Source organism: Gobius niger (genome assembly GCF_951799975.1).
Source record: "Gobius niger genome assembly, chromosome: 2".
NCBI lineage: Eukaryota > Metazoa > Chordata > Actinopteri > Gobiiformes > Gobiidae > Gobius > Gobius niger.
This window is the reverse complement of record NC_136853.1, coordinates 1,920,977-1,940,425: the sequence shown is the minus strand read 5'-3', so window position 1 is coordinate 1,940,425 and position 19,449 is coordinate 1,920,977. Positions and strand designations below refer to the sequence as shown.

Genomic DNA, 19,449 nt, shown 5'->3' with positions numbered 1-19,449 from the left:
CTATGGATCAAAGCAAAGCTTTTGCATGTCAAAGACTGACAAAGACTACCACTCCAACCCAAACCAAAAGTCATGCAAACTGCAACCACTCTTAGCATAATTGGAAGTACACAAACCAAAGAAAGCACTCCAAACATCCAACCTGCGATCAATGCAGCAGACCTTCACCACCAAAATTTGACAGAGATCAAAGTTTACTGGTACATTTTTCTGTAAAAGCAAAATGAAATATCAGACCTTCTCATCAAACGACAAAAAACAACTCATCTACCACACCTAAATGAGTTCAATTTGTCAACCAAAACCATAATCACAAAGCTGCCAAACAAACTGAAAGAACAGTTCAGATATGTTGCATGTGGCAGAAGAAGAAGCACTTTCACTGACATTATAATTTTTGTTGAGTGTCAGTTGAAAATCATCACTGATCCCTTATTTGGTGAACTTCAAACTCAAAGTGTCGACTAAGAAACTGTGAAACCAAAAAACAAGACATGAACCAAACTGTGACGAACAGGCTGTTCGTCACTGCACACTTGCACTTTACACGCACAGCACTTTAAATATTCCCAGCACTTTTATGCACACTGCAATTGAAACACGCTAATTTGCACATATAAAAATTGCACACGATTGTCGTTTTTAAAATTATTTATTAAAAGATGTATTGTTGCCCCGTAGGTCCGGTCGGGGTGCGTCACCTCCGGTGATGGCGGCCGGTCCTGCGGAGGCAACAAGACAATTAAGATTGGAGTTGTTATTGTATGTGTTATGTTTTTAGAATTGGTTGATGTTTCAGGTGTTGTGTGCATGCGGTGAATGTTGGGTGTTGGTGTGTGTGAATGTGTAGGTGTGTGTGTACAACTACTCACCACTTCTCTTGTGTCCAGGGTGGCGGCGTCTGGGCAAAAGATTCCCCGGGGGACCAGACGCTGCTGAAATACGTTCCGGGCTGGACCAAGAGAGGAACGAGCTTGGGGGGGTAGTTGTACAAGTTTTAATGGGTTTAGGATTAGTTTGGTTCATTTAGGTGGTTTTGTTTGGGAGTTTTATATAGTGAGGGGTTTCTTTTCTTTAGGTTATGGTTATGGGTTTTATCAGAGGATTTTAATGTGTTTTAGATGCTAATGTCATTTTAAACACCCTGGCAGTTTTTATGGTTTTATCCAGTTTTAGTGGGAGGGTATTTAAGACGCTGGATCCCCTCACTCTGGAGAAGGCTGCTGCTGGCGACACATGTACCTCTGATGCACTTTATTTTTTGCACTGTGCACTTTATTGTTTTTGCACAAGAAAATAAAAAAAATAAAAAACTGCTACCGGACCACCAGACTGCCTCCTTGGAATTCTTCATCCACCCACCGCCACCCGCTCGTGCCTCCGTGTCACACAAACTAATATCAGATCTGTAAAAGCTAATAATCCCAACTCTCCGTTTTTGTTCACAATCTGAATCTCATTATTTAAGTTGTTGTCCCAAGTTCACAACCCTGCAAATAATGGGGAGATTAATTTTGAGTAGGACAAGAGACTTTGCTTTAATTGTTTTGAGTATGGACATTTTACTGTTTCATATAAATGTTTCAGTGGATAAGTCTATCAAACACTGTCTGAGCTCAATCCTGATGTCCATAGTACTTTCTCAACGCTGAATCACAGCAAGCCCAAACGGGGACCATTGGAGTTGGTCAATTTTCAATCATTCCAGTTGATGTGAAATCAAACAAAGACAATGAAATTGTTCAAACATATGCATTTTCAATAACATCAGCATCAAGTTTCTGCACAGAATCGCTTCTGCAAAACTCAACTTGAAAGGACAGAAAACAATTAGCAAACAATGTCACCTCATCAAACACAATCTACTTAACCTGACAATTGATCTTTCAGTTTCCAGTTGTGATGGTAATGACTTCTATTCCGGGGTGTCAAAAGACAATACCAGTGACAAAAGTGAGGTCATAAAGAAATGGTCCTGCTTAAGTCATGTGGATCTTCCAGAAATCGAGTCAAATGTTGAATTGCTAATCAGATTGAATGCTCCAAAGTTGCACTAGCCACAAAAACAGTAAAAAATGATGGACCTTTTGCTGTTAAAACGTCATTAGGATGGATTGTAAATGGTACTTGTACGTGACATAAACATGTAAACTTTGGTCAAACTGTTCAATAATCTGCTCTATGTCACTCTGTGGTCTATCCCCACTATTTGCTGCTAACACTTACTTCACATGCACATCTGTGAATACACTCACACTGTTGTTCTATGTCGAATTGTTGTCTTTATCACAGTTTCTTCTTATACATGCCCTTATAGTTTTAAGTTTTTATAGTTAATGTGTTATATGTTTTACTGTTTCATGTTGCATGATCGAACGAAAATAATTCCTAGTTGTGAACCTGCTCAGAACCATGACATTAAAAACGATTCTGTTTCTGATTCAAGCAAAAAAGATTGACAAAACTGGAAAGGAATGAGAAACTATGAAAATGAGCACAGACAAACCAAATGACGTCACCCAACAGATAAAATCAGAGTCTCACACACTCAATCAAAAGTGTCCAAATAAATATATTTGTGTTGTACAAGAGAAACAAATAGTGGAAAAACGACAAGTTGTTGAGTTGTTTATGGTATTCTAAAGGTTTTGAAAAACAAAGATGATAAAATAGCATGAAGTATGAAAGTTAGTTTAGGGAAAATCTAAACTAAATGTCCTAAAGTTAAATATGGTTGCCGATGCACACAATCTACTGTGCTGATTATTTACAAAGCAATGTTTGTGGTTCTGTTGGAGGTCATGGTACTCAAATACATCTTAGTTGTATGGAAAATATAATTTCAACATCTTCCTTTAAAAAGACAAAAACGTTTTAGTTTACCTCCCTGTACTGTCTGTTTGAAATAGCATTTTTAGCATCCCAAACAACATATAACGATAGCAGAAAGCTAGTGATGGCCCTGAAGAAATACAAAATAATATTTTTTAACGCCATAATACCGTGTCTGTACACAGTTTACCCTGATAATTCAGCAGTCGTTTACCACAGAACTAAATTTTACAATATCAATAAAATGTTTTGTCTTAGTAAAACATGTATAGTTTCACGTTGTCTTACTAATCCTATAACTTGATTCAAAAGTAATTAAAATGTTATTAAGTTTATAAAGGTAAAATAATTGACCTTTATGCACATGGCACATTAAACCTTTTCTTTTTACAAATAAAAACTATTTGACTAGATAGTCTTCAAAAGTTTCACACACAGGATCAAATCCAAAACAATGGAACAAACTGTGAAAGGAATTAGTTTATGGTATGAACTTCAGAAAGAAGTAAAGGAGTCAGGAACTCTCATGGCATTAAAGAATGCATACGCTGCAATGTTAAAGAAGGATGTAAATTAGACTTGAACATACATAATGTGAGATATTTACTTTAAACAAACATGTTTATTTGTATATTGTATATGCTGTACATAAAATGCACACGACATCTGTAAAACTGCAAATATTTAGAAAGTTGGACGTGAACAAAATAACAGACAGATGTAAAGGGACTGTAAAGTAACAGATTCATATTCTTGTTTTCTGCTCTTTTTCATTCAGACTTTGGGGGAGCTGTTTTTGTTACTTTCCAATGAAACAAAAAATAATAACATTGGTATCCTGTGAACATTTAACAAAAACCTTTAAATTAAGCAAAAATATAAATCACAACATATATAAGCATATTAAAAAGTACAGCTTTTTCTAATGTAAGATTTGCCTTTACCTCCTGTACTAGCGTAAAAAGTGTAATCTGAGCTAAATGCTGAATCACGTTGAAGTTTCTGCTTTTTGTGAGTTGGATACACAAATACATGTCCAATGGACAGTAAACATCGTCTTATGATGTGTACATGATAAAAAAAACACAGAAAAGTGGTTTCTTTATATTTGTGAATAGTAAGTATTACTTAATATTCTGACTGTTGTGCAGCTTGATTAATATAGTGCTGTAATGAACCTAACTATACTGTAAATATTCAAGTTCCAATTTTTTTTGTTTTCATGATACTGTCTAAGTGACACAGACGTCCCCTTGAAGACAAACACATTTATAAATCCAAGAAGGTTTGCCAAATTATGGAAAATAAACAAGAGGCAATCAAGGGGTCCATTGTAGAAACACAACCTTTCCATTTTGAGTCATTTTTAACAGTGAATTACACTATCCTAAAATTTTAAATTACGATTATTGTGAAGAAAAAATGTTGCACTTTTGTGATTATTGGGGAAATTAAGGAAGAAAATACAGAGAATTTCTCAAATCCTTTACCGTGTTGCTCACAACAAAGAAACAAGAGATTATATGATTATAAGTTTATTTAGTTTTAAAAGAAAACCTTTTGAACAATCAGCCTGTTATCATTATGACTTTCATCTTATGTAAAAGAAATAGGTAATAGAATATTATTAGCTGTATCAAATGAAAAACAAACTGGTGTGAATAATCTTTTATAATAAGATATTCCCTCTGATTTGTGACTCATGAATTTACTCTAATTACAATATAGTTCTTTTGGGACTCTTCCTCAGGCAACATTATGCAATTATGGTGAAAATGGTTACGATTTGTTCTCAGTACGTTGGATTATTCAGCTTGCTGCTGACATGTGTTTCGGTCCAGGTTTAACACTGGATTTGGACACTGTTTTGTCTTTTGAGTATATAACACACTCATTGCCTTTACAACTGGAAACTGAAAGATCATCTGTCAGGTTAAGTAGATTGTGTGCATCGGCAACCATATTTAACTTTAGGACATTTAGTTTAGATTTTCCCTAAACTAACTTTCATACTTCATGCTATTTTATCATCTTTGTTTTTCAAAACCTTTAGAATACCATAAACAACTCAACAACTTGTCGTTTTTCCACTATTTGTTTCTCTTGTACAACACAAATATATTTATTTGGACACTTTTGATTGAGTGTGTGAGACTCTGATTTTATCTGTTGGGTGACGTCATTTGGTTTGTCTGTGCTCATTTTCATAGTTTCTCATTCCTTTCCAGTTGTGTCAATCTTTTTTGCTTGAATCAGAAACAGAATCGTTTTTAATGTCATGGTTCTGAGCAGGTTCACAACTAGGAATTATTTTCGGTCGATCATGCAACATGAAACAGTAAAACATATAACACATTAACTATAAAAACTTAAAACTATAAGGGCATGTATAAGAAGAAACTATGATAAAGACAACAATTCGACGTAGAACAACAGTGTGAGTGTATTCACAGATGTGCATGTGAAGTAAGTGTTAGCAGCAAATACGAGTGTGGACAGACCACAGAGTGACATAGAGCAGATTATTGAACAGTTTGACCAAAGTTTACATGTTTATGTCACGTACAAGTACCATTTACAATCCATCCTAATGACGTTTTAACAGCAAAAGGTCCATCATTTTTTACTGTTTTTGTGGCTAGTGCAACTTTGGAGCATTCAATCTGATTAGCAATTCAACATTTGACTCGATTTCTGGAAGATCCACATGACTTAAGCAGGACCATTTCTTTATGACCTCACTTTTGTCACTGGTATTGTGTTTTGACACCCCGGAATAGAAGTCATTACCATCACAACTGGAAACTGAAAGATCAATTGTCAGGTTAAGTAGATTGTGTTTGATGAGGTGACATTGTTTGCTAATTGTTTTCTGTCCTTTCAAGTTGAGTTTTGCAGAAGCGATTCTGTGCAGAAACTTGATGCTGATGTTATTGAAAATGCATATGTTTGAACAATTTCATTGTCTTTGTTTGATTTCACATCAACTGGAATGATTGAAAATTGACCAACTCCAATGGTCCCCGTTTGGGCTTGCTGTGATTCAGCGTTGAGAAAGTACTATGGACATCAGGATTGAGCTCAGACAGTGTTTGATAGACTTATCCACTGAAACATTTACATGAAACAGTAAAATGTCCATACTCAAAACAATTAAAGCAAAGTCTCTTGTCCTACTCAAAATTAATCTCCCCATTATGTTGCAGGGTTGTGAACTTGGGACAACAACTTAAATAATGAGATTCAGGTTGTGAACAAAGACGGAGAGTTGGGATTATTAGCTTTTACAGATCTGATATTAGTTTGGTTCATGTCTTGTTTTTTGGTTTCACAGTTTCTTAGTCGACACTTTGAGTTTGAAGTTCACCAAATAAGGGATCAGTGATGATTTTCAACTGACACTCAACAAAAATTATAATGTCAGTGAAAGTGCTTCTTCTTCTGCCACATGCAACATATCTGAACTGTTCTTTCAGTTTGTTTGGCAGCTTTGTGATTATGGTTTTGGTTGACAAATTGAGCTCATTTAGGTGTGGTAGATGAGTTGTTTTTTGTTGTTTGATGAGCAGGTCTGATATTTCATTTTGCTTTTACAGAAAAATGTACCCGTAAACTTTGATCTCTGTCAAATTTTGGTGGTGAAGGTCTGCTGCGTTGATCGCAGGTTGGATGTTTGGAGTGCTTTCTTTGGTTTGTGTACTTCCAATTATGCTAAGAGTGGTTGCAGTTTGCATGACTTTTGGTTTGGGTTGGAGCAGTCTTTGACATGCAAAAGCTTTGCTTTGATCCATAGTTCATTCTTTTTTCAGAATCAGATAGAAGCTTGAGCAAACTCCTTATCACAGGGCAGGTGGCGAGGGGGGTGAGGATCATGCGCATACTGTATGTTAGACACCTATGTGGTCAGGACTCTTCAGCTGGTTCAAACGGTAAACAAAACCGTTTTTATTTTCATGTTGTTTTTGTTTACAGAATCCCGTATTTACGCCCGCACACATTTCACTAAAATAAAAAAACAAAATGTTATAATTATTGTAAAAGCCATTATGTCCCCATTCTCACCACAAAAGGAACACAGTTTGAAGCAAAATACAATATAACTTATAAAAACAACCAAAGTGCAGCATACTTTGAAAAAAGTTCTTACATCAGCATGTTTGTGTGATTAAGGTTAGAAACAATAGCACCCTAATAGAAATAAAACGTTGGATATTAAGCATGGCTGTTTAATGTTACTTAAAAGTAAACTTTTAAAAATGGGTTTTTATTTAAAGACAGATTAAAATCATTTCAGATCTATGTTGGGACATGATCCCTCTGAAGAGGCTTCAAACAACAGATTTCTTGACCCCTAGCTTAGCAACGTGAGCCCACATGCATATTCATCAGCTAAGCGAGTTAAGTGGTCTGTGAAGGCAGACACAGTGATAAAGGCATCACTACAGCCATGCCAAAACAATGCATGTATCTAGGAGTTACCATTGATGGTAAACTTGAATGGAAATCGCATATAAGTATATTAAAAAACAAAATTAGAAAAAAAACATTGCTGTAATTGGCAAATTGAAAACTGTACTCGATTAAAAATCTCTTCTATTACTGTATAACTCCCTCATACTTCCTTACCTAAATTATGGCCTGGAAATATGGGGAAACAATTATAAATCCAATACTCATCCTATTTTCCTATTCCAAAAATAAGCAATAAGAATTATCACTAAAGCAGATTTCTATGCACCAACGAACCCTATCTTTGTAGAGCTAAGCCTACTGAAAATCCATGATCTTGTTGATCTAAATACAATAGTAATTGTGTACAAAGCACATAATAATCTTCTCCCTCCTCCCATCCAAGAGTTTTTTGAACACAGGAAAAGTTAGGATAACCTCCGAGGAACTGCTATTTTCAAAAAAGCAAAAGCTAAAAAGAATAAAAAGAGTGGATGTATTTCTGTAAGAGGTGTTAATCTGTGGAAGATCAGTTAAAACAGTCCCAAACAGTCAAAGCTTTCAAAAAGTTGTTTAAAGCTGCTAAAATTCAAGAATGTATAAGCTTAGGATGAATAAAGTAAGAAAAATAAAAAAATAAAAAAAAAATAATAATAACGACATGATTTAGTTTCAACTAAACTAACATAAAACAAATGTATGTATACATATTTGTTGGAATATTGAAATTGATGTTACTAACTCCAGATACATGCTACTCTCATGATTTCTCTTCTGTTTAACACTTGATATTGTTCATTATTAATGTTTGTGTTTTGTTTTTGTTTTCTCTCGTGGAAGTCTGTAAACTGGGTTAGGTGTAAGAAGTTTTCACTTCAGCCTAAACCCTTTCGGTCACGTTGTACACAAAGAATTGGAAATGTTTTTACGTTTAAAGGAATGAACTGACCGAATAAACTACTACTACTACTACTGCATTAGCTCAAAGACACACAAGTCAGACACGAAAATACTGCTCTATTGTAACTTTAATTCAGTGTTTGTTTTCCAATGGAAAACGGTAAACAAAACCGTTTTATTTTTATGCTGTTTTTGTTTACAGAATCCCCGTATTTACGCCCGCAACACATTTCTCTAAAATAAAATAATGAAAACAACAAAATATATTATTATTATTATCATCACTATTATTAATAGTAGTATTATTCCACTGAAGAAACATTACAGAAGTAAAGCTTACAAACTAAGAATCAAAATGACTTTGGAATAGCCAAAACTAGATAGTATAACTAAGTTAAGACTAATAAAAATGAAACATTGCAGCTTAGCTCTTAAAGCATAGCTGTTTAATGTTACTTAAAAGTAAACTTTTAAAAACAGTTTGTCACACACAACACCGTCAACCAATTGTCGTTACAGCTATTGGGACACATGCTTTATCATCAGGGGAAGGGTGAGAGGAGGGGGTGTGCTGTGGTGTGAGGTCGTTACAGCCATTGGGTCACATGCTTTTGCATCAGGGGAAGGGTGAGAGGAGGGGGTCTGCTGTGGTGTGAACCGGTTGCCCATGCATCTGCATGCAGGTGCCCCATGCACCTGTAGTGGCGCCATTGTGTCTAGACACCACGTGGGTTAGGGAGGTGTGATTGTTTACACATAATTAGCATAACAAAGAAAAAAATAGCATAACAAAGAAAACATTTGCATAACAAAGAAAATAGTCCCATAATTACTACTCGTGAATGTGCCAAGGCAACACTTCAGCTGTGTTTTTAACCTCTTAACTCCCGCCTGAACTGAGCATTTTCTCCAGTTCAGCTTTGCCCAAATCCTGTAGGCCAGTGTAACGCCTGCTTTGAAAGCTGAGATCTACAAAACTCATCTAAATGGATCTTTTTCCTCACGTCATCAGATTTTTTTTCCATCATTTTTTGGGGTTTTCAACTCATTTCTGTAACTTTTTTGTAAATGTTTTGTCACTTTTATCATTTTATCGTCATTTTAATGTAATTTTTTGTCAAATTTTTATCAAATTTTTGTCAATTTTCGCTATTTTTTGTGACATTTGTCATTCTTTTTGGTCATTTTTCCGTCAATTTGTTGTCACTTTTTGGTCATTTTTGTCATTTTTTCGTCATATTTTATGTCATTTTTTGTCAAATTTTTGGTCAAATTTTTGTACATTATTTTTTTGGGACATTTTTGTAATTTTTTATAAATTTTTCGTTACTTTTTTGTCACATTTTCTTCATTGTTTTCGTCTCAGTTCTGTTGCTATTTTCACAAGTTTTTTCCGGAAGATGGACCGTAATCATCAGGCTCATATTGACCCGTGATGATTCTTTTTACAGGAGAGCGGTTCCTCGGCTGGTGTCCTGGTGGTGGAGCCCAAATAACCTGGAGCTGATGATTGAAGTTGGACCCTCTCCCCCCCTGGACACTGTTTAACCCTCTCCCACCCTGGACACTGTTTAACCCTCTTCCCCCTGGACACTGTTTAACCCTCTCCCCCCCTGGACACTGTTTGACCCTCTCCCCGCTGAATAATGTGCCTCGACTCTCTGCTTCTTGTGTGGATAAAGTCTCATCCAACCAACTCCGGACATGACATGGCTGCATCAACCCAGAGTGAACACCAGATGGCAGCAGGTGTCCCTCTACAGCCCTGGTTGCTTTTAGTCTGGATTAAAAGTTATTTTCTCCGTTTGCACCTGGGAACTGTCCCTGGTCCTGAACCCAGAGGAGCTGGCTCTTAGGGTTAGGGGAGCTGGATGAGGAGGCGGCAGTGGGGCTGGCTCTTAGGGTTAGAGGAGCTGGATGAGGAGGCAGCAGTGGGGCTGGTTCTTAAGGTTAGAGGAGCTGGATGAGGAGGCAGCAGTGGGGCTGGTTCTTAGGGTTTGTGGAGCTGGATGAGGATGCAGCAGTGGGGCTGGCTCTTAGGGTTAGGGGAGCTGGATGAGGAGGCAGCAGTGGGGCTGGCTCTTAGGGTTAGTGGAGCTGGATGAGGAGGCAGCAGTGGGGCTGGCTCTTAGGGTTAGTGGAGCTGGATGAGGGGGCAGCAGTGGGGCTGGCTCTTAGGGTTAGAGGAGCTGGATGAGGAGGCTTTGTTAAAGAATAGAATAGCTGAAGAGAGCAGTTCTGATCCTTGTGCTTAATGACGAGGATGTTTTTTATATTCAGTTTAATGTCCATGCTATGGGCATAACAGGAGAGGAACTCATGATGTGGACCCCCTCCTCCCCTGACCTCAACCTTATTGAGAACCTTTGGAGCCTCAAGCAAAACTTCTATGAGGGTGGGAGGCAGTTCACATCCAAACAGCAGCTCTGGGAGGCTATTCTGACATCCTGCAAACAAATCCCAGCAGAAACTCTCCAAAAACTTAATGAATGCAAGAATTTTGAAGCTTCTCAAATCAGGGTCCTGTGTTAAAATGTCACTTGACCTAAGATGACTTGTTTTTAATTTAAATAAGTTTTGATTTCCGTAAATATGACCTCCTAATGCTTCAGATTCAAAGTGTGATGCAGAGTGAGGAAAAGGTGAGTTTATAACGGGAGTCAATGGGGCAGAAAAAACACTAGGGAGAAAATGTGAAAACTCAACTTTACATACAAACTAAAAAAAACGATCTAAATCAAAGTTGTTACTGATCGTTGACCCAAAGGTGTTTTAGAAAAAATGTAAATCCAATTTCTGCCCAAACTCACTTTTTATACAGAAAATTAACCACTCTCTAACAAAAGGAAATAACTCATTGCAAAAATAACCCAGACATTAAATTATGGGAAAAAAACAATCATGTCTTCAGTCCAAATGAGAAAAAGGTTTTTGGAAGAGAAGAATAATGCTGATCCCCCACTGTTACTTTGAACTGACTCCTCAGAGTTCAACTGCAGGTCAGACGCCATGAGTGACACTGAATACTTTATTGTGTTTCGCTCTGAAAACAATCACACCATTGTCCACATCACGCAAGACAACACAAGTCTTTCATTTCAGTTTAGTTTATTTTGACAGATTTTTCCTCCCAATATCTACCAGACGTCATTTGACTAGTTTGGAATTCATGCTGTAAGAAACACGATAGATTTGGCAGCACTGGTCAAGTACAAAGCCAGTATCAGCACTCTGCCCTCCACCAGAAATCAGGACAAAAAAAAGATAAAAGTAAAAGCTTTAAATTCCCACACTATTCTCCATCAACTCTGGATCCAGATACGTGTACGGCAGGTCCAGATTTGCGTTCCGTTTGCCAATAGCTGCACCTAACTCTTTCAGTTCTTCTTGAAACTTCTTGATCAGGTCACGGGGAACCTCCTCACAGAACAGTTCTTCTGGGTACCGACCAAGAGGAACCTGAGAGAACAGCAAAAGTCATTAAACCAATCACACAACAGCAACAGTAGCTCACATGGTAAAAGTAAAAGTCATATACAAAGTCTGTGGACTGTTTGCTGAGGAGCCAGAGAATGTCCAGGATGCTCACGGTGGCGTTGACGTCAGGGAGTGTTTGCAGAAAGACGTTCTCGTTGGCTCTGCCCTTCACGGTGGGCGGGGCACGTTGTAAGTTGGGCGGGAAGTTGGGCATCCAGTTCCCAATGTCCAACTGCAAAGCATCAAAATCACCCGAGGCTGACTCATTAAAATGACACACACTCTCGATGGCAATTGAGTTTAGATGTAACAGTTTAATATTTGGTGCCTCCTCCCCCAGACTCTGAGTTTCTCTGCTTAGACTTAGAGGTCCGGTTTACTAGATGTGCATCAGCGTCTGCCATGATCAGAAGCATCCGAATAGAGCTGTCAGTGAGGAAGGAGTTTGGGAAAGGAGCCTGTGCTTCCTCCTTTAGCATAGGGACCTCTGGAGGTTCCTCACTAGCGGCTAGGAGCTACGTGAAATCCCATAAGCCGCCGCAAGAAGGTCTAGAACAGGGGTGCCCAAAGTGGGGCCGAAACAATTCTGTTGGCCAGAGAGAGACCAACTTTTGCGCTGTGTGTGGTTAATACTAACTCTCTTCCATTCATTCTCAATGGTAAATATGGATGCAGTACACTTTTTGACCACCAGCGTAAAATTGGGGGCGCTGTTTCACTCCTTTCACAGAGTTAAGGAAACACTGTTGTGGTGTCTTGGTATTTATCAATTACAGAGCGTTTTAGCAGCAACTTTCACAGTTTTCCATTTTTTAATTCAAACGTTGTTACATCAACATCAGCATATGTTAAAATTTTACTTATAAAAGAATTGATGTTAAACTGACACTTTTTCAAAATAATCAAATGTGGCATTTTCTTTGAGTGAACAAATGAGGTAAAGTTTCTGTAGGTGATGTAGATGCAGGTTTTTTTTTTGCACTAAATTGCTACAATGGTTGACTTTGTTCTACTACAACTAGGCTTTTGCCATAGTTACCATTTGTTTTAATATAGCACGTTATTTGCATGGATAGAAACAAATGCAAATGTAGGCGATCGAAAACATTAAAAGTAAATAAAATAAAGTAGCTTTATAATTTGCAGTTCTATGTGTTTTTCATGCTTGACATCGCCGTGTTTGGCCCGTGACTCACAGGCCCTTTGTCATTTTGGCCTCGGAGACAAAAAAGTTTGCTAATCATCACCCACACCTGTTCCTCAGATCACAGAACACCAGTTCTGAACAAATCCACTGCCGGTCAAGTAGCGAACAGAACAAACTCCTCCTGCTAGCATTCAAAGCTCTCCATAATCTGGCTCCGGTTTACTTCGCCCCTTACACCCCAGCACGCTCACGCCGCTCCTCATGCGGGCGCTCGGGCCTTCAGCCGCTCAGCACCCGGGCTCTGGAACTCACTCCCACTGCACATGCGTTCACCCATGTGCTGTCGTTTTTACCCTCTTTTAAATGTAAGGTGACCTTGGGTGTTAAGAAGGGCACCAACAAATAAAATGTATTATTGTTATTGAAGTTTTAAACAGATACCACTGCATATTAAAATTGGATATAGACGTTAATAGGTACAATCCTATAGTGCAGATATACAATATACAATGAACCTTTTTCATAGTACACATCATCACCTGTCCATTGTTGACCGCTGAGTGCTGGGCGGAGGAGGTGAAAATGACCATAGTGACAAACTTCACCAGTTCATCCACTGCACTGAAGCTCTGGGGGATTCCTAAAACATCACCACTTTCATTATAAACTTCATTATTGTCCAACTGTTTGGTAAAGAACTGGGTTTTCCAAATGACTCACCTGATTCTTTGCGAGACAGAAATCCATTTTCAAATACATTCTTGATGAAGTTCTGCAGCTCCGAGTCCTTTTGGACATCGCTGTCGCTCTTGTAGTAGTTGGTCAAGATGCCGCTCACAAACCTTAAAAGATCATCATTTCACAGTCACATGTGTCTCTGTTGCAGCAGTAGAACGAACAGCCTCCTCAGAATCCTTTGTACCTGTGTATGATGTCCCACAGCCGGAGGCCGTCGTCTCTGTAGTAGTATTTGGGCACTGACTCCACCCCTCTGTCCTTAATGTCCTCTGGGAGACAGAGGGAGCGGTAGGTCAGTGAGGACAGCGCCCTCTCCAGGATGGTGATCATACCCTCACCACCAGCGGCTGCATACTGAGAGAGAAGTTTGATTGTTTTTAATCATCATTGTGCATTAGGGACATACTATTTATGAAATGATGGCTTACCTTTGTCAAAACCCCGTCTTCTGAAATGAGTTGCTTTCTCGCCAAAGTGTTGATAGCAAAGGTGTAACGAGTGTGAGGAATCAGAAGCTGATGAGCAAAACAAGGGACAATTAATAATGTTGACGAAAAGCTCTGCGAAAACCCATGTCGCTAAGATCAGAGCCAAAATGGCAAAAAACGTGTCTTTAATGGGCAGAGCGAGACATTTCTTTGATAAGCAGTCATTACATATCATGTACAGTTCTCTTATACTACCTTACCTGACCTACTGCGCGGAAATCTGGGGGAACACGTATAAAAGCAATGCAGACGTTCTATATAAATTACAAAAGAAGGCCTTACGAATTATCCACAAAGTCGGATATAGGGAGCACACCAACCCACTATTTCTACAGTCGCAGATTCTCAAATTCACAGAATTGGTGCAATTAAAAACTGCCCTAGTTGTTTTCAAAGCCAAAAACAGTTCAACAGTACTCCCTGCAAACATTTAAAATCATGTTTTCAGACCGTGATGGGGGTTATAACCTAAGAAGGAAAATGAATCTTAAGAAAAAATATTCCCGCACAACACAAAAAAGTCTGTCTGTTACATGAAGTGGAGTCGACCTCTGGAACTCATTAGAAGAGGATTTAAAAATGCAACTTTAGTACAATTTGAAATAATGTGCAGAAAGCAAATACTGGAAAAGTCTGCATAACTCTTGTAAATTAATCATCTGTTCCTGAACTGTGAATTGTCTTGTTGTTGTGTGTAATGCATCCGGATTTATTATGTGATGTCCAGAATGTGCATCTTCAGCCTTATGCAAGAGCAACACAAGAATGTTATGAACTAATTACTTCAGTGTTCGGGATTTGCTAAGAAGAGCCGTTTGTTGATTTATTTCACTACTAAGGCAATTCCTCAGACTGGAATTGCCGCATAGATCTCATGGTTAAAGCCTAAATATACATTAAAAAATGATTGTGCCGTGAGCAGTAGTTTAAGTTGTGTAAGTCTGAAAGGAGGGGTAGGGCCTGATGAGTTTTAACTAACTTCTTCCTACTCCCTTTGAGCAGCACTAATACCTCTTATGTTGTGAAAAATTCTGTATGTTGTATGTATACTATACTTGTATGCATCTGTTGTTCAAATAAACTAAACTAAACTAAACTGGGGACTTCGTCCAGCTTGGGTTTGAGCTTTATTGCCGCAATACCCGGGAGAATCCGCTAGGCAAAACAGCATCTGGCCAGAGATGCCAAATTCCATGGAATGCTTTTCCGCGTACTTCTATTGGCTGCACCGATCCCGTGGGTGCTGCAGGGCTGGAGCTGTATTCGACATTTTCCCCAGTTTTGCCTACATTTTTCCATACTGCCCCCCACTCTTTAGCTCTGCCCATTTTGAAACAGTGTTTTCCCCGTTTTTGATGAGGTTGGAACCATAGGCTATTTTAACAGTGGATGGGTGGGCCACTTACAAGCCACTTACAAGCCACTTACAAGCCACTTACAAGCCACTTTAAAAGCATTTTTGGTGGTAGTGGCTGCGTTTGCGCAACATTATGTCCAGCTTGGGGATGTGCAGGCGCGCCGGATTGTGTCCGTTCCAATCCAACAAAGTCTGTGAAAGATATGAGGCTTTGATTTTTGTCGAAAATGGCCTCTGACTTGCGGGCTTGTCATGACCACGCCACAAATATATTTCATAAATGTAAATGATGATTTTTAAAGCCAGATGTGTCTGGGACGTTTTGGCCAAAATTTTAGCCTTTCGATTGAAAACTCGGAGATCAGGCGTCAGAAGTTTAATAGGTACGATTTTGAAGGTTCCAGGTTCGAGCCAAGATGGCCGACTTCCTATAGCGTTTTTGACAGGGCCATAATATATTTTTTGCATGTCCTGATGTGGCCAGGGCAGTGTCACTTTTGTACGATGACATTTTTTGCGACCGGGCTCTCATTGACTCAATGTAAACTGCCTGTTTTAGGGGGCGCCACTGAGCCATATTTTATTATTTTCTCTCGCGGACCCCACCCAAAATTAGAGCTTGTGGAGCACTACTTTCTGATCCATGTTACTTGCGTATCGGTTCACATTTGCTACGTGAATTCTTGTGTTTTCTGTCTCTGTTATTGATTTTAATTAGACCCTCGTGGGACGCTACGTGTCCGTTGCTCGGGCGTAATAATACATTTGCAAAAACAAAGACAGGTGCTAAATAGAGCATGGACGCTGTAAAATGGCTATTTGTGTGCCCCACATGGGCTCCAAATGTGACATGTGAATGACAGAAGGCTGCGTGACTAAGAAACGCATCAGTGACTTTTGGGGAACGACTGGTGAATGAGCCCGTCTTTAGTGCGTACTGTACCTTGTAAAGAGGGTGCACTCTGGGGATGTTCCTCAGTAAAGCCACACCGAAGACCTCCGCCAGCAGGTGAGTGCGCAGCAGGTGCACATTGAGCTCGTGGTCATGGAAGTCGGCACTTCTCACAAAGGTCTTGGCCAATAACCAGTCGTACTCTGTAAAAGGGCCTAATGGGGCCGACCAGCTCTCTCCCCATGACTCCGCCCCCTCCTTACTGACGTCACAGCCTTGTTGGGACATTCACCTCCATCCACTCCTCCATTGATCTGACCATCCAGGGTTACACGGCCTCATCAGTGAACAAGACTGTGTGAAAATGAGTCTCATGTATTTCTGAGCCACTGCAGCCGTTTCTGCTTCAGCTTCAATGAACAGTTTAGGGGAGGCCGGATAAAAGGTTTATGCACAACTGCAGCCTCTGGAGGGTCCGACACCTTCATGTTCAGAGACTCCAGAGACACCAGCAGCTTCAAATACCTGTCTGCTGCTTTGTAGCTGCTGTTCTATTCATCTGATGTGTTAGTCTGGCAGAAACCGTCCATATTGTGCCTTTATCTGCACAAACCCGAGTGTGTCTGAATCATCCACAAATCTTATCAGTTCGATGATTACGCTTAATCTTTCATGAAATATCGAAGGTTTTCAAACCTAGACCAAGGCATTCAACTATTTCAAGATTTTCATCAGCAGAGAGTTCCTTTTTCTTTCCCATATTGCTTGAAAATGATCTGTTTAATAAAGTGGAACACCCTTTTTCAGTAGTTTTCCCTTAACTGGACTTAACCTGAAAACTAATCATCCCAGACTGAGACACGACACCATCCATGAGTTTCATTATTTATATATATATATTTTTTAACCTTTTTGACACAAAAATACAATTTGCAGAATAATTTGGAACGCAGTGTACAGCAATACTACTGCATTTCTGCTGCAATACTACTGCAATAATCCTCCCCTCCCCCTCTCTCTCCCCCTCTCTCCCCCGCTCTCTCTCCCCCCCTCCCCCTGCAGGAGGCGTCTGTCGGAGCAGCTCGCTCAGACTCCGTCCTCGTTCCGTAAAGACCCTGAGGATCCGTCTGCGGTGGCGCTGAAGGAGCCGTGGGACGAGAAGGTTCGGTAAGAGCGGGACGGGGAGGGGGGGGGGCAGCGGGACGGTGAGGGGGGGGACAGCGGGGGGGGAGAGGGCGTGTCTTACCCTCTGCTCTCTGCAGGAGGATCCGCGAGGCGTCTCCGTACGGTCACCTCCCCACCTGGAGGCTCCTGTCGGTCATCGTGAAGTGTGGAGACGACCTCCGGCAGGAGCTGCTGGCGTCGCAGGTGCTGCAGGTGCTGAGGGTGAGCTGTGTGCGGTCACTACGGCAACGGGGCGGGGCAGCTGTGGCAACGGGGCGGGGCAACTGTGGCAACGGGGCGGCGTGACTGTGGCAACGGGGCGGAGCGACTGTGGCAACGGGGCGGGGCATCTGTAGCAACAGGGCTGCGCGACTGTGTTTAGTCCTGGTTTAGTCCTGTTTCTGTCCTGGTTCAGTCGTGGTTCTGACCCGGTCTCTGGTTTCAGGCCGTGTGGCAGCAGGAGCGAGTCCCGCTCTGGATCAAGCCGTACCAGATCCTGGTCTTGTCCCGGGACTCGGGGATGATCGAGCCGGTCCTGAACGCCGTGTCGCTGCATCAGATTAAGAAGCAGAGCCAGGCTCCTCTGCTGGACTTCCTGGTCAATTTCTTGTGACATTTTTGCCACTTTTTCATCAATTTTTCGTCACTTTTTGGTCATTTCTTTGTCACTTGTTCATTTTTTTGTCAATTTTTTATCAGATTGTTGTAATTTTTTCGTCAATTTCTTGTGACATTTTTGCTACTTTTTCATCCATTTTTCGTCACTTTTTTGTCATTTTTTTTGTCATTTTGTTTGTCATTTTTTTGTCATTTTTGGTCATTTTTTCTTCCATTTTTTGTCACTTTCTTGTGACATTTTTGCCACTTTTTCATCAATTTGTACTGTACAAAGGCCTGACTGTGGGAGATCACAAAGGTGCCGCTCCTTTAGTCAAACTAGCGCCACCTCCTGGTCATGTCCAGACGCCTGGAGGACGCCATACCTGGGGTCACAACATGGCACCTCCTGCAGCTGCTGCCAGTCCCGTATCTGCCACAGACCAACAGGTGAACGGAGCTGTTTCAGACAGCACCATGTTCATAAAGGAAGAATCATTCTACAGGGAAACAACTGGACACAGGCACGGCACAAACACACATATTTGTCTTTTTTAGCTCAATCATGGAATAAAGTGAGTAAAGAGATGAAACACGAGCTCTAACCCCTGTGCCACCCATGACGTCGTTATTTACCAACACAAACAGAGGCCTTTAAGTAAATATTGATGTCAGAGCAGCCTCTTTTATAGATCAGTTATAGTTTTTAGGGTATACTTGTTATGTTCCACACAGAGTCAGATGCTCAGGTTATTACAGTTATTATTGCTGTTAAGGCTGCCTGGCCCCACGAGCTTGAGGAGCACCTGATTTGTTATTTGTGTTTAGCATTTACTATTGTACTGCGGTGATCCAGCGAGCACTCGGCCGCTCTTACAGATATTTGTGGATTTTGACTAAGATAATGACGTCATTCACTAACATTATAACCTCAAATATTACACTCTTGGAAATGTACTTTGAGCAGGGATTTGTGTATTTTACACATTCCTATGATGAAATACAGATATGCAATACTTTATTTGGACAGTCATCCGCCCTGTGGACTCTGACTGAATTCACAAGAACAAAGGCTCCGCCCACAAGGTCACTCCCCAACCGAGCTCTGATGCAGATATAAACCCAGGAGGCGAAAGGGAAGCACAGCAGACTCCGCTCCACAGCAGACTCCGCTCCACAGCAGACTCCGCTCCACAGCAGACTCCGCTCCACAGCAGACTCCACAGCAGACTCCACAGCAGACTCCACTCCACAGCAGACTCCGCTCCACAGCAGACTCCACTCCACAGCAGACTCCGCTCCACAGCAGACTCCGCTCCACAGCAGACTCCGCTCCACAGCAGACTCCGCTCCACAGCAGACTCCGCTCCACAGCAGATTCCGCTCCACAGCAGACTCCGCTCCACAG

The 19,449-nt window shown here is 40.4% G+C and overlaps 2 protein-coding genes across 2 annotated transcripts; one reads left to right on the top strand and one right to left on the bottom strand.

Annotated features, from left to right (window-relative positions):
• Positions 1-11,460: 11,460 nt before the first annotated feature.
• Positions 11,461-16,490, bottom strand: LOC306959972 (polyunsaturated fatty acid lipoxygenase ALOX15B-like; the record flags this gene model as incomplete). The annotated part of the gene is made up of 7 exons (XM_079552229.1): positions 11,461-11,640; positions 11,696-11,890; positions 13,345-13,445; positions 13,526-13,647; positions 13,728-13,897; positions 13,972-14,058; positions 16,332-16,490. Coding segments are annotated over 7 exons (1,014 nt in total), but the record flags the coding sequence as incomplete, so codon positions are not given.
• Positions 16,491-16,498: 8 nt separating this feature from the next.
• Positions 16,499-18,057, top strand: LOC306959971 (phosphatidylinositol 4-kinase beta-like; the record flags this gene model as incomplete). The annotated part of the gene is made up of 4 exons (XM_079552228.1): positions 16,499-16,503; positions 17,343-17,447; positions 17,543-17,666; positions 17,890-18,057. 4 exons carry the CDS (start codon positions 16,499-16,501, stop codon positions 18,055-18,057), a joined length of 402 nt encoding a protein of 133 aa, XP_079408354.1.
• Positions 18,058-19,449: the final 1,392 nt, after the last annotated feature.